General features: G+C 45.3%; 1 protein-coding gene across 1 annotated transcript in view; it reads right to left on the reverse strand.

The window, feature by feature from the left end:
* Window positions 1-3,426: 3,426 nt before the first annotated feature.
* TRPC5 (transient receptor potential cation channel subfamily C member 5) overlaps window positions 3,427-14,917 on the reverse strand; it is a 139,519-nt gene continuing 128,028 nt past the window's right edge. The window contains exons 11-12 of the mRNA XM_056809806.1: window positions 13,657-13,746; window positions 3,427-12,517 (exon numbers count right to left, since the gene is read on the reverse strand). Of these exons, the coding sequence (XP_056665784.1) occupies window positions 11,738-12,517; window positions 13,657-13,746 (870 nt within the window). The 3' untranslated portion in view covers window positions 3,427-11,737. The remainder of the gene's footprint in view (window positions 12,518-13,656; window positions 13,747-14,917) is intronic.

Genomic DNA, 14,917 nt, shown 5'->3' on the forward strand with positions numbered 1-14,917 from the left:
ATGCACTCCTAAGAATAGACTGTATACATTGGGATGAATGTGGGTTTGTACTCTAGGTGGCTAGTCTGCCTTAGTTATATCTCTGTTTAGCTCTCAAACACTAGATTATTATGCTCATTAACTATTGTTTACTGTTTACCTGATCTCTTCCACTGGTCCACCATTCTGGCTCTTAGCCAGTCCTAGATTATTCTGATGATTACCTCTTTGTAGTATAGTTTAAGATCAGGTACTGCTACACCGACTTCCTTCACATTTTAAAAAATCTGATTCCCTTGATATTCTTGACCTTTTGTTCTTCTAGATCAATTTTGTTATTTTTTTCTAGCTCTATAAAATTCTTGTTAGTAGCTTGATTGGCATGGGACCCAATCAGTAAATGAACTTAGAATTGTCATTTTTATTGTATTGGTTCAGCCTACCCATGAGCAATTAATAGTCCTTCAGTTGTTTAGATCTGTCTGTCTTTTGTGATTGTGTACATATAAAGTTCCTGGGTTTGTGTCTTTGCAGGTAGACTCTCAAGTATTGTATATCGCCTACAGTTTTATAAAATGGAATTTCTCTTTTTGTTGGTAATTTATAGAAATGTTGAAGATTTATGTGGGTTTATTTTATATCCTGCAACTTTCTAAAGTTGTTAAATGTTTTAACTGGTCTTTAAGCTGAGCCTAGGGTTCTTTAAGTAAACTATCATATCATCTGCAAAGAGTAATAGTTCAATAATAATGATGATCATTGCCTCTTTTGATTCCTTCAATTTCTTGTTCTTGTCTTATTGCTATAGCTAGCATTTCTAGTATAATTTTGAATGGGAATGGTGTTAATGAACTTCCTTGTTTCACTGCTGATCTTTTGGGGAAGGTTTCAAGTTGATCTCCATTACAGATAATGATTGCTCTTGGTTTAAAATGGATACTACTTGTCATTTTAAGAAAAGCTCCATTTGTTTCTATTCTCTTTTGAGTTTTTTAATTGGAATGGGTACTGTGTTATGAAAACCCTTTTCTGCCTCTACTGAGATAATCATATGATTTTTTGTTGGGTTTGTTTACTGATATGGTCAGTTTTTCTGAGAGTTTTCCTAATATTGAACCAGCCCTGCCATTCCTGATATAAATGCCACCTCGTTACTGTGGCATGGCCTTTGTGATATGTTCCTTTAATTTCTTTGCTAGTATTTTATTTAAAAGTTGTGCATCGATATTCAGTAGGGAGATTAATCTATAGCTTGTTTTTGCTCTTTGTAGTTTGGAACTCAAAACCACATTAGTGTCATAGAAGGAGTTTGGTGCGATTCCTTCTTTATCTGTCTTTGAAATAATTTATGTAATATTGCAATGAATTGTTCTTTGCATGTTTGGAAGAATTCACTTGTACCTCCCATCTGGTCCTGGGGATTTTTCCCTAGGAGGCTCATTGATGGCTTGTACAATGTCTTTTTTTCCAAGAAGGGGGTATTTAAGTGTTCTATTTTCTTTTCTCTTCATCTGGACAGTTTATTTTTTTGTAAATATCGATGAATGTCACTTAGATTGCCAGTTTTCCTGGCATATGATTGAGGAACACAATCTTTTTTCTATTCTCTAGGATTTTCTTCTTTTAAATTAATTAATTTAGAATATTTTTTATGGTCACATGATTCATGATTTTTCCTACCTCTCTTCCCTCCCTCCTCCCAGAACTGATAAGAAATTCCACCAGGTTATATACATGTATCATGATGCTTTCTGATTTTGATTCCGGTCATTGGTTTTCTGCTTTCTTTTTGAAAATCAAATTAACCAGTGGTGATTTTCTTGTTTACAATTAACTTCTATGTGTTTTGCTGTCTCCTTTTGGGGAAGGGTTCCAATTCCCTGTACTGGAGTCAGACATCCCATGGACCTGAACTATCTGGAGAGAAGACCAGTCTGAGTTATTATGTGGAAGAGAACAGGCAGCAGCACACTTTATTAGTACGCTCCAGTCAGGTGTACACCTTAACTTGCTCCATGGGTCAAAGAAAGGTTGGCCACGGACCGACCTTAGTTCCTTGACCTTATGAAATCTTCTCTGTCTGTGCCCATTAGGGCCTTTCTCCCAGTGGCTTTGGGTTTAGATCTTTCATTTCACAGTGTTTGACTTCATGTAACTTTGGGTGCTGTCATTCTCCTGTCCTTAATACCCCTCCTAGCCATAGAGCTTGTGGTCTGGCAGCTCTAGCTTTCTAGGGGAAGCTTAGGGGGGCAGACACACATGCTAGAACATCCACATATGGAAGCAAGGGATTCTGACAAGTGGGGATCATGCATGTTTTTCTTCTCTTGTGACCATGTGACTAGGGTGGGGCTGGGGTGGAGGGTCACACGCGAGAATTAGAATCCCTTTAGTGGAATCAGCAGGTGGTTCTTTCAGTAGTAATGTGCCTGAATGAAAAGATCCTTTCCATCAGACTTCATGAGCATCTGCCACTGTATATTAGAGTCAGCTGGGCCAGGTAGTCCTGGCACGTGGGTAGCTTTTTCTTTTTGCTTGTTTGCTTAGAGAGTTGAGGTTTTACACAAGGAAGACCTTGATAAGAAGGTGCTGTACTACCCATGTGTGATCTCCCTCCTCTGGGTGCTACAGTTTGGAAAGCCAGAGGACAACCTGAAGGTTGAGTGGGACAAGCATAATATAGAGGAAGGTACCTGGTTGGCACGATGGGTAGCTTCTCTGTGGCCAACCCAGAATGGTGCAGGATGAGAGGGTGTATGAAGCTACCCCAGGCTTGAGGTCCCAGAGCCTCTGGAATGCTGAAATCTAAGGGAACTCTGCCAGTGACAGTGTACAAGGGGTCAGTTTTCATCCCCTTTGGGGGTGGAGAGCCCACAAGTGCCTAACCAGGAAATACATTGTAAACCTGATTGCTGTGGAGTTGTTGGGGGAGAATCACCCTTGAATCAGATCTTGTTTGGACTTCTTGCTGTCTTGTGAAGAAATACAGCAGTACACATTAGGACCTACTGAAAACTGCTTTTGGGGCTCCCAGTTTAATCCAGGGATGGAAAGGCATTCTGTGTGTGTGTGTGTGTGTGTGTGTGTGTGTGTGTGTGCGCGCGCGCGCGCGCATGGGCGCGTGTGCGCGCACACCTCCTAGAGCCACAAGCTCTGACTGGGTCAGTACAATAGGGCATGTATTGTGGTGGCCCAATAAAGGGGGATAAATTTCTATGACGGGGCCTATTAGGTTTCCCAACATCACAGTGATACAGCTTTATGGCCATAGAGTTCCCTTCCTCCTGGAGTCTCAGAGAACTTTATGAATGCTAATGAAATCTCCCAACACTTGAAATCCAGGACTTTGTGGCTAATGGGGGAAAATGAATTTTGGAAGAGTATTCACCAAGCTCCTTTCCAAGTGTTTCCCTGCTAATTCCCACTGAAGGCACAGTATCACATCCATTACCATTCAGAATTGTTTATTACCAATAGGCAGCTCATAATGCTTACATCTGAAAAGGGAGGAACAAGAACACTTGGCATTGGAATAGGCATACATTCTAGGCAAGGGCTGGGATGGGGAAAGTAGCTGCTTGACAGTTCAGTTTACAACAAATCTCAAAATACACACAAAATAAACAATTTTCTTTTACAAGATTTCAGTTTTTACACTTATATTTAAGGATGACATTAACTTTGCACTGCTTACAGAAAGTATTGAAACCAAAGTGACAAGTACTCAAAGACTACATGTAGATTTTTCAAGAGTAGCCCATGATGCCAAGCTGCCATCGAGATGAACACACCTGACTTCTCCTTTCCTCATTGTTAGGCTCAGAAGCTAAGGTTTCATCTTAAACAGATAGGCTTTCTCTAATTGCTTGTGAAACTGAGGCAGTGAGGTCAGGAAAAGGGCATTCTTAATGAATGAAACCCAATCGATAAGACTCATTGACCCCTTGGAAAGCCTGAAGGAAAACCAGAATCCCTAAACCATGACTTGACAGCCCTGTGGTTGCTTTCCATGGTCCCAATTTGGTCAGCTCTAGTCTTAAGAGGAGCACAGGTGTGCCAAATTCACCCCCCCCATTGCATTGGATTGTGTCTATGGGAGTGGTTGGGCCTTGCAAAGGACAAGATGGTATCCCTGATGGTTGAAGCAAGGTCTCATCAATTTCAATCCTCCCTTCCTTGCCTTTGGTTGGAGTTGGGTATTGGGGTGGGGGGAGTGGCACCTCTCAGCCAGGCTGGTTTGCTCAAGCAGAGCCTACTGAGCACAGAAAGCTGCTGGTGTACATCACTGTGTGCCTGTAACAGACTGACTAGCCATGCTGAAAGAAGATCAGTATCTCTTCTGGGTTGACCCAAACAGGGGCTGCTGGGAAAACATTTTGAGTGTTCTATCAACCAGTCCTGCTGACTTAGTTCTCTTCTCAGGGAATAAATCTTTGCCATCTAGCTCCTCTGTATCTCTGAGATCACAGTGGTAATAACCTTCATGATTCCAGGAAGAGACTAGGTGAGAGCAGCCCCACTGAAAACTCTGTTCTTTTTATGGGCCTCAATTTGAAGGCAGTCTTTGAAACGACAGCCTGGCTGCTCTTTGCCCTTCTCTTGATCTTCCTGGCTGAGAAATTAGACTCACAGAGGATGGAAAATAGCATCTTATTGAAAGAGGAGAAACATTTCTGGAACCCATTTGGAGAATTTTTGAAGCAAAAGACTCCTGGGAAGGAATTGGCTATTAGCTACCAATTTGAATGCTACTGCTGGTTTCAAGTTCTTTTGTTCTTTTATTTCTGTTTTAACAAAAAACAAAAGCAAAATAAATTACTGGGGAGGGGATAGTTTTGGTCACCAATACTATATACCTGAGGCAACATGGTGTAGTGTAAAGAGTGCTGGATTTTAGCATCATAGGACCAGGGTTCAGATTCTGATTCTCTTCCTGTGTGACCTTGGACTAGTCTCTTCTCTCTTAGTCTCAGTTTCTGCCTCTGACCCTCCTTCCAGTTCTCGATCTGAGATCTCATCAGTGTGGGCATTCTTTATAATCCTTTACATTTGAGCTCATCTTGTGCAATCATTTTGCTCTATCCTCCTAGAACCTGAAACAAAGCCAGAGCTTTGTAGTCAACAGAAGAGAATGTCTGGGGTCATTGACCCACAATTAGAATGTCAATTTGAATAATTTAGAAACTACCAAGGAGATCATTTGGGATTTTCTTGAGCACTGTAGGCCATCAATGAGTTGTAGAAACATGCTGTGATAAGGTGTTTCACCAGCAGCTCACCCAGCCCTGGACATGGCACGCTGGTTACAACAGCTTTCCTGGGTACCTACCTGCTTGCTAGACTTCAGACTTACGTGAATGCTTTGGAATCTTTTTTTGGGAAGCAAAGGAAAGCCTACCTGGGCTTCAAATGGCCTGAAAAAATGAACTTGGGGAATAAAAAGCCCTGGTGATTTGCCAAGTCCCTGCCTGGTCCAGATGCCAGCACTTTGTCTGCCAGGGGAGTCCCCTTGAGGCACTGCTCACTTATGCCTCTGGGGTTGCCTACTTTGGGGATGACTTTCAGAGGATTCCAAGAACAGTCTTGTTTCTTGCAAGCCTTGCCTCCTTTTGGATCCAAACTCTATCTCTATACTCCTTCCCCATCTTATCTCCCAAATGTCACAGGATGACTTTTGGTCTTTTCCAAAAATTAGCTCATTCCCTTCACAGGCTGGAGGGCTATTATCAAAGAGGAGTCTAGACCTACTTGCAGCACTTGATTACTCAAGAAGTATTTATAAAGTGTCTACTATGTGCCAGGTATCAGGAGCAGGGGCACAAGCAGAATTTGGGAATACTGAGGAGGACACCTTCTGGTTGGTCAAATAGCTGCCATGTTCTGGGATATCTCTTACAAAAATTAGGCTTGTTGCCATATAAAACAGTGCCTTATTAATTAATGTATAATGTATGAAGCAGAGATGGGTTTTCAATGCTGGCTTTGAAAATAGGATACTGACTTTCTGGAGAGTTGGATTTTTAGAAACATTCCTTGGTCCTCCATTTCCTTAATTCCTCCTCCTACTGTAGTATATACAATACTGACCTTTTCTTCTGAGATTCTTCTAATTGACAAATACTGAAGCAGAGTGAGAGAACTCACCACTGAGAAGGGCAGGATTCCCCATGACATCTTACCATGGGATCAGAATGTTGGAATGAGCAACTGTGGTTGCCAACAGCAAGAGATCACCATAACTGTCATCTGAAGCCCAGCCCAGATCTCCTCTGATCTTTCATTCAATTTTAAATAGTCTTTTTTTCAAAATAACTTACCTTCCATCTTAGAATCAATACTGAAGAATATAGAGAGCTGTAAGGGCTAGGCAATGGGGGTTAAGTGACTTGCCCAGGGTCACACAGTGAGGAAGTATTTGAGGCCAGATTTGAACTGAAGACCTCCCATCTCCAGGCCTGGCTCTCAATCCACTGAGCCCCCTAGCTGCCCTGCTAAGCAGTCTTTTTGATCTGATGTCAGCATCAGTTTATAATGCAATATTCCTGGCTTCTTCCCAAAGGGGGAAAAGATTTCCATCCTTGCCTCAACCCAAATTATTCTTTGTGGCCTCTCCAAAGACACGGGTTTCTTTTGGTTATTTAGAAGGCCTCCTTGCACAGTAGCACCCTCATCCCTGTCTCTGTCTGAGTGCCCTGTTCATGGCACCAGTTAAGACTGGTGACTCATGAGGGCTCACCCTCTCACCCGTGTGCTGGCAGAGGGTTGGCCAGCTTAGGCCTCACCAACCACAGCCCATGCCACCCATGCCTTGGTCTACTGTCTCGGTATGGAGAATTTGATGCCCAGAGATTGGAATCTGGGAGCCACATAGTATGGCCTGCTGAGCCTAGATGCATCTCAGATCCTTGCAGGGAGAGAATTCATGCTTCAGCTTGGTCCAACTGAGTCAGCATTGTCAGAAGAGCCTTTTGGCCATGTACATTGCATGGCTGTTACATATGTCCAGACAAAGACATTAATCACATGTGGATCAAGCTCTGGCCTTTTCCCTAAATCACTACTATTCATTCATGCCATGAGGGGCAGCCAAGTTTGGACTGTTCTCTAGGCCACGAGGCTAACCCACTGCACTTTAAATATTCAAATTCTTAATATGTACATGGCTCTCAAGGGCCACTAAAACACACACACACACACACACACACACACAAAGTGCACAGCTTACACTGTTAGGAAAAGAAAGCAGAGTATAGACTGAGCATGAGAGGATAACAGAAAGGGCAAAGACACCAGAGCATCGAGGGCAGGCTGAGTTTGAGGGCCTACAGTGCCTGGGCTAGCTGGGGATGGATTCTTGCTTGGAATTCTTCCCTTTGCAATACTCTCCGTGCCAGTTTGACAGGAACTCCTTCCTCACCTGACCCAACCTGCAGCACCTTCATGGCAATCCTAGGCCACATGGCAGCACTACCTAGTCACATCCCGGGCATGTAGGAAGGCCGGAAGACTCACGCTTCGGTTTCATCATGAATGCTAGTCGAAAGTTATGGGTGCTTGGGTGTTTGTTTCTGTTTTCCAGGTGAGGCCCTTGTTTCTAACCTGAGAACTTTCAGGTTTTTTCTTTCAAAATAGACTCCACTCCCCAGAAACACTTGTACTTGTCTGAGAATGACTTCCAAGCTGCTTTTTTCCAGTGGAAGGTCACACTTTCCCTTCTACCCTCTCTCTCAACAAAAGAGCCCACCAGTGATCAGCTAAAGGGGCTGAAGACCCATGATGGGAGGGAGAGTGCCACTTGGACAAAACAAAGTGAGGCATCAATAAACTACTTGGGCAGAAATACAGTGTTAGAGCACCTAATGGCAGCTTCTCCATCAGCACAGTGGGGGTTGGGAACACAGAAATCATCCAAGCCAAAGAAATCATTGTGTGGTGGTCAAAGAAGGTGGACGTGTGCACTGACTGGACTGATTGGTTGTCTTGAATCACACTCTGGGGTGCTAGCTCGAGCCCGTGGGGGCCCTTTGGCTGGTGCCCCATGGAATGTGCACAGTACCAGCAATTGGAAAAGGGTTATACTTCCATACTTCCAGGTCTTTTTGTGAGGTGAGAAATCCAGTCTGGCAACACGTGAGCTCTTTAGAGGCCATGGTCTATCATTTTGTCTTTGTATCTCCGATGCTCGGTGTGTCACAGTGCCTTGCACATAGCAGGAGTTTCATAAATGCTCGTTGAATTGGACTAGATTGGATGGGTGGAACAGATCTAGGTCAAGGTTCTGGGAAATGAAAGAACTTGGCAAAGGAGAGCCCGTTTCTCCCACAATTTAGCTCTGAAGACCCTGGGTCGAGTTTTTGGGTGGTCACGATGCTCCCTCTAAGATCAGATGGAGTGGGTGCAGTGGAGGTTGAGTAGCAAAGGTCCCCCTGAACAGTATGGCATAGTGGCAGCCTTTGGAGTCCTTCATGAACAGGAAGGACGCTGCTGTCATGGATTTGTCCCCACCTCACAGGAGGAGGGCCCTAGGCTAAAAAATGGCAGCCAGATGAATGCACCTTGCCTGAAAGAGTCGGAATTAGGACCCAGTAAGCCAGTGAAATGGGGACCTTCTCTAGGATGATGCATTTATGCTTGGAATTCTGCACCTCCCTCTGTGTGCCCCAGAGTACTGGCCGGAATTCGGGGAGGGTCCTCAGCAAGTGCCTCTTTGGACACAGATCAGTAGTTTTCTTTGGAGAGTTTTCAGCCTAATAGTGAGCTGTAGCTGTGATGCTAAGAAAGACTCCCCTTGGTAGAATACAAGCTCCTTGGGGGCAGGGACTGCTTCGACTTGTTTTCTTATCTCCATTGTTGCCATGGTGTCGCTAACCTGGGAAGCAGGAAGACCCAGCTTCAAGGCCTCCCTCAGACCCATACTGGGCTGTGAGACTTTCCCCCTCAGTGTGCTAGGAGACTGTGATCAGAAGGAGCAATGGTTCCTTCAGCTGAGAGCTCCCTTTACCAGTGAAATCACAGGGCTGTGTCCTGCCCTTATTCCCGTCCCTAGTGCAAGGCCACACAGGTTCTCAAGAGATGCCCATTGAATTGAACAAAGCCCTTTCTTTCACACTCGGCCTGTGAAGCAACCAGAGCAGGTCTCATTGTCCCCACTGAGGCTTAGACTCGCCAGAGCTCCACGCAGCCAGAAGCCATTGGGTGCCTGTAATAATAAGCCCAAACTGAACTCGGGTCAGAGAAGAGATGAGCAGGGAGGTGAAGTAAGCTTCTGAGTCCTTAGTGTGCAAGGAAAGTGACTGAACGTTATGTAGTCGTTTGGGGGTTATTTCATAGCAGGGAGCAGAATATGCTTTTGTGTCGTTAACATTTGGATCTGGAGTAGCTATTTTTAGCTCTAAATTTTGTGACAGGTCTCTAACATTTGGCCAATCTGTGGAACTCTAAAACAAACCCGAATCCAGCTGGATCACACCTGCCCTGGGAGCAGGGTGGGTATTGCTGGCTTTGGTTTAGAATGTGGTTCTGGGAAGAAACTGACCCTTAGCGGATCTCCAACCTTCATCCCTGGGGATGGTGGCAATGCCAGTAGGGGCAGTGAAATTGAAGCACTTGCCATCTCCTATCTTCTGTCAACCCTAACCTAATTGGTGAGAACTTTGAGTTTGCCCACATATACGGCCTTAGGGTTGAAGAGAAAACACTTGACTCTCCAGTTGTCAGGAGGACATAGACTTGGGGCTTTCCTCAGTTACTGATCCATCCACACAGCCCCCTTGGAAAAGAATGGAGAGCAAGATCTAGGTGTCCCTGGTTTATCAGCCACAGGCAGCTGAAAGAAGGCTGTGCTTTTCTCTTCCAAACTTGTGTTCCCGGCCTTGGATACAGGGGCCATAGATTGGGATTTTGTACCATCGATCAGAATGGGAAAGATAACTCGAATCTGTTGCTCAGAGTCAATCTGCCTGTTAGGAGCACTGTATCTGGGCTAATGGAAACCTTGCCATTAATAGCGAAGCCAGGGCCATTGGTAGAGCTCCTCGTACCTTCCATGAGAGCATTTGTTAGTTGTGTTTGGGGGCAGCTACCACTGTGGTCGGACCCCTTGGAAGAACCGTAGGCCTAGTGATTGTACACACACACACACACACACGCACGCGCATATGGGCCTCTCACCCCAGAAGCTTTGTTGCAAAGTTTGAGAGCCCATCCTTCAGGTTCCTAATTCTCTGGTCCATTTTGTTCCTGCGTCTGAGTCTCCCTCTGAATTTGTACCTTTTGTTTGTCCTGTGTGGAGCTTCCTCAACTGTTAATCGTTAATGTGAAGAGAGAGGTACAGGGACTAAGAAGCAAATCCAATAGTATCAACTCCATAGGCAAAAAATAAGGGGGGAGAAGGGGATGTGGCCTCTCCCCGTGACTTACTAATATCTACAGACATTTAGATGGCAGCTGTCCCAAAGCTCAGGTGTTTCTGGAGCCTTCACAAATGTTAGAGATCAAGGAGGAGACACAGAGGAAATCTTTGAGGCCAAGGCTATTGCAACTCAGCCAAGCAGCAGCCAGTGGTCCTCATCTCAGAAATGATGGCTGCTTTGGACATGGGCACTCATCCAGTGGCCAGCTGTCGGCATGAGATCTACACAGCTTTCTTCCCTAAACAGCACACGGCAGTAGGAACTGCATCACGGCTATTCTCTGTGTCCAACTTAGTCAATCGGAGCCTTAGCTGCACCTAAGAAACGTTCTTACTGTAGCCTGGACTAGTTGAGCTGCAGCCACCCTGGCTGGGATCCCAAAGCACGTTCCTTGGTGTTGGTGTTGCTGATTTTTTTTATTCTGTCGTTTTTGTTTTCAGGAAATAGTCAATTAAATGACCCAGATACACTTTTTTAGATTTTTACACCTTGACAAGATCATTTTCGGATGATGGTGACAATCTTTGCCCCTCTCCCCAAGCCTGTGTTTTCATCTAGGAAAAGCTTTTGATTGCAATGAGTCTGAAAACTGCCCACAGGAAAGCGTCATGCTCGCCATTTGAGGAACTGCAATCGTGTCAGAGTCTGGTAGTATGGGTGCTCTGACGGCAGCAAATTCAGAGTGTACCCAAGGACCTTCTCTGCCCACCTCGGTGCCTGATCGATGCTCCTCGTCCAGCACTTCAGACATTACTAGGCTCGGTTCACTGGAACACTCCAGCAAAGTCACATCTTAGTGAGGACAAAGGGGAGTCAGCCACAGTAGCTTCATGAGTGTTTGGTGGACTCTGCCAGGGAAGGTGCTGACCCTGCATTCTTGGCAGTCGTTCCCGTGAGTGACTGGCTCTGGTCAGCAGCCAAGTGAGACAGCCTAAACCAGTGGCTAGTGGGACTTCACTCAGGAGCTCGTACACGATGGGATTTTGGTTTTGAGGTGAGAAGAGGAGAGAAGGAAATCTAGAGAACATAAGGGCAAGGAACACAGAGCAAAGGGTTTGAAAGTACAGATGACCTGACCCCTATGCTCTGGGGCTCCTTAGTTAGTAACAAAGATGAGTCCAGCATCTATAGATAGAAAATGGCAAAACCAAAACAAATTCATCAAACGTCAAAACTATAAGGAAATCTGAGTGAGTAGACATGAAAGCAGGTGGATGAGAGTATCATTTGGATTTCTTGGGGCTTCAAAGGAGTTATGATCTAGAGCCTCCTTCCGTACCCCACCTTCTCTAGCCAAGAAAGACAAACAGCCTGCCCACTTCTACGGCAGGTGTTGTGGGCTTAGCTCAAAGTCGAGTTGTAACATGCTCTTCCTGTCCATCCTTCCATTGGTTCATAAGCAAATCACAAGCCTCCCCCCATGAGTCAAACACATCCTCTGTGGAGTCAATCAGTTTGGAGTTGGATGTGCAGATGCTAGAAGCACAGTGGAGAGAACTGGAGGCTGCAAGAGGGCATTCACCACTCTGTCCAGCAGCCCTTGCACTTGGGCTGGGGGCACATGCACCCCCACCAAAGTCCGCTTCTGCGAGGTTGCTCTCACTTTTTGAGCAACTAGCCTCTCCCCTCTCTGGATCCATATGGGAATATCTGATATCTTGCCACATGTAGTGAGGCTGAATGATTCCATCTGAGATAGTGTACATCGGCTCAGCACTGGGCTCAGCCAGATGCCCATTCATCTTGGAGAACAAGAGACCCAGTCTCTTGAAAGACTCTTTCTTGGAACTTGACAGTTTCTGTATTGGATTGCTCATAAAGGAGTGCTTAGTTGACCCACTGGTTTTCGGCTTAACTTGAGGAGTAGTGGGGGCGGCAGTTGCACCACCAACATTCATCTTGGACATGGTTTTGATCAGGGTTGACACGTTGCAGTCCTTTTTCTTGCCAGTTAGATTGAAAGAGACACTCTTGGATTTGGCCTTTTCCCCACCACTACCATCATTAGCATCATCCTTCTGGGAGATTTCAGTGCTACTTGTGGAAAAGCTCCTCCGTTGAGGTTTGCGATTGCCCAAGAGGTCAAGAACCTCATAACGAAAGCTGGAGATGTCCTGCTTTAATTCCTAGGGTGGTAAGAAGAGTTGACATTTGTTGAGTCTTTTGGTAGTCCATTTTATAGAGGAAGACGCTATCTTGGAAAAGGGAAAAAACTGGCTCAGGGACACTAAGCTAGGAAATGTCAGAAATAGATTTGAAATCCCAGCCTTCTTGACACCCAAACCATAGAAATCCCTAAAGGCAGTGATGGCAAACCTTTTAGAGATAGAGTGCTGCCCCTCCCCCACTGAGACCTAGTGCTGGGCCCACTTTACCATCTCCCCCCAACCCCTTCCTTACCCTAGACAGGGGAGGGAGGAAGTGCTCCCACTGGGCTGCTGGCTGGAAGGGTGGATGAAGTGAGGAATTTCCTCAGTGAGTGTAGAGAAGGAATGGGGAGTGGCTTGAGTGCTCTGTTCCCCTCCAGCTCTGCCACCTGTGAGCTGCCTACTTTACCCCTGTGCCCTCCCATTGGGCTGCTGGGCAGAGGGACAGGGGATGTGAAACAATGTCCTCAGGCATGGTGGAGAGGGGGAGGGGAACAGCTCCTCCCAAGTCCCTCTGCCTTTCTAGTAACAAACTCTTGTGGTCCAGAGGAGGCTGGAGCATGTCCCCCTCCCAAGAGCTCTCAGCTTGCCATCTTTGGCACCTGTGCCATATGTTCACCATTACTGCCCTAAGGAGTCTTGTGAGCTTGGTCATTCTGAGGACAGGGTGGGCCCTTAAGTAGCATTGTGAAATTGGAAAATTGGCCTTTGGTGCCTTTCTCCATCTCTTAGTAGCCCCTCTTTTCTCCTTTCTGGTGTCTAACTCTATTCTTGGTCTCCACTAAGGTGTTAGCTTATGGCTATGTTCCCTTCCTAGGGGTATATGTCTTTCAGAAGGGAATCATGAAGACAGAAATGCATCTAACACTCAAAGGAATCAATCATTAATGGAAGAATGTGATGGGTGGTGAAGAGTATTTTCGGGGGCAGAATGGAGTGAGGATGGTATTGGACAAGTGTCCTTCACTCAGTGCTGAACCATAGACATTTTTGAGACACTGAGGATTCTAGTTGTGTCTTGCTGTACAGACAGGTCCAAACTTCAAGCATAGCTCAGAATATGGAGGAATAAGTTGGGCTCCAGGAGGTGAGGACAATTATTTTTAGGCCTGACTTACCTTAAAGTTTTCTTCTGTTAGCCCCTCATTTGTTTTGGAGCTTCTGATCATGGCTGCAACGTATCTTTTGACCAAATTCCGGATCACTTCCTGGAACATAAAGCAGAAACTGCACTCACTTCCTTCCTCTTGCTTAGCTAGCTCTCTTCCTTGGAATCTCTGCCATAGAAGTTCACCAAGAAACTATGCCCAGAGGGCTTTAAAAGAATACCTACCCTTTGACCCAGCCATTCCACTGTTGGTTTTGTACCCCAAATAGATAATAAGGAAAAGACTTGTACAAAAATATTTATAGCTGTGCTTTTTGTGGTAGCAAAAAATTGGAAAATGAGGGGATGCCTTCCAAATGGGGAATGACTCAATAAATTGTTGAATCTGTAATACTATTGTGCTCAAAGGAATAATAAACTGGAGGAATGCCATGGGAACTGGAGGGACCTCCAGGAAGTGATGCAGAATGAGAGGAGCAGAACCAGGAGAACATTGTACACAGAGACTGATACACTGTGGTACAATTGAATGTCATGGACTTCTCTACTAGCAGCAATGCAATGACCCAGGACAATTCAGAGGAACTTATGAGAACGAATGCTATCCACATGCAGAGAAAGAACTGTGGGAGCAGAAACACAGAAGATCGATCACGTAGTTCGTTAGGGATATGATTAGGATTTTGATGTTAAAAGATCACTTTACTACAAATATGAATAACATGGAAATAGGTTTTGAACAATGATACATGTATAACTCAGTGGAATGCTTGTTGATTTTGGGAGGGGAAAGGAAAGAGCAGGGTGGGGTGGGGGGGGAATCATGAATCATGTAACCATGAAAAAAAGTTCATCAAGAATTCAGCAGAAATCTGTTATGTCTTAGCTGCACTGGTCACACAGGTGAGTGGGGACTCCTCGAAGAGTATCAAGTGTCTCCTCCTTTTCCACTGCAGACAAGGATCCCTAAAGCAGCTTGTAAAATCAATCTCCTTCCCCCTGGACAAGGCTTACTCACTTTTTTCAAGTTCAACTCAAATGGGTCTCCCATGGCACTTAGCTCTACTGCTGTCCAATACACTTGACCAGGGAAGGTCTAGAGGCCTTCAAGTAAGTCTAAGAGCATGGTCAATGGGCCCTAGTAATTTGGGGCTTTGCAGGCCCTGAGTGTGAGTTGAAGTCCTGGTGGCTTGGTGGCTGGGAGGGTTCCTTGGTTTTACCTAGCCTAAGAATCCTGGGGAGTTGTCACTGGGCAGGGGAGAGAGCAAAAG

The sequence above is a fragment of the Monodelphis domestica genome, chromosome X (genome assembly GCF_027887165.1).
Source record: "Monodelphis domestica isolate mMonDom1 chromosome X, mMonDom1.pri, whole genome shotgun sequence".
Taxonomy (NCBI): Eukaryota; Metazoa; Chordata; class Mammalia; order Didelphimorphia; family Didelphidae; genus Monodelphis; species Monodelphis domestica.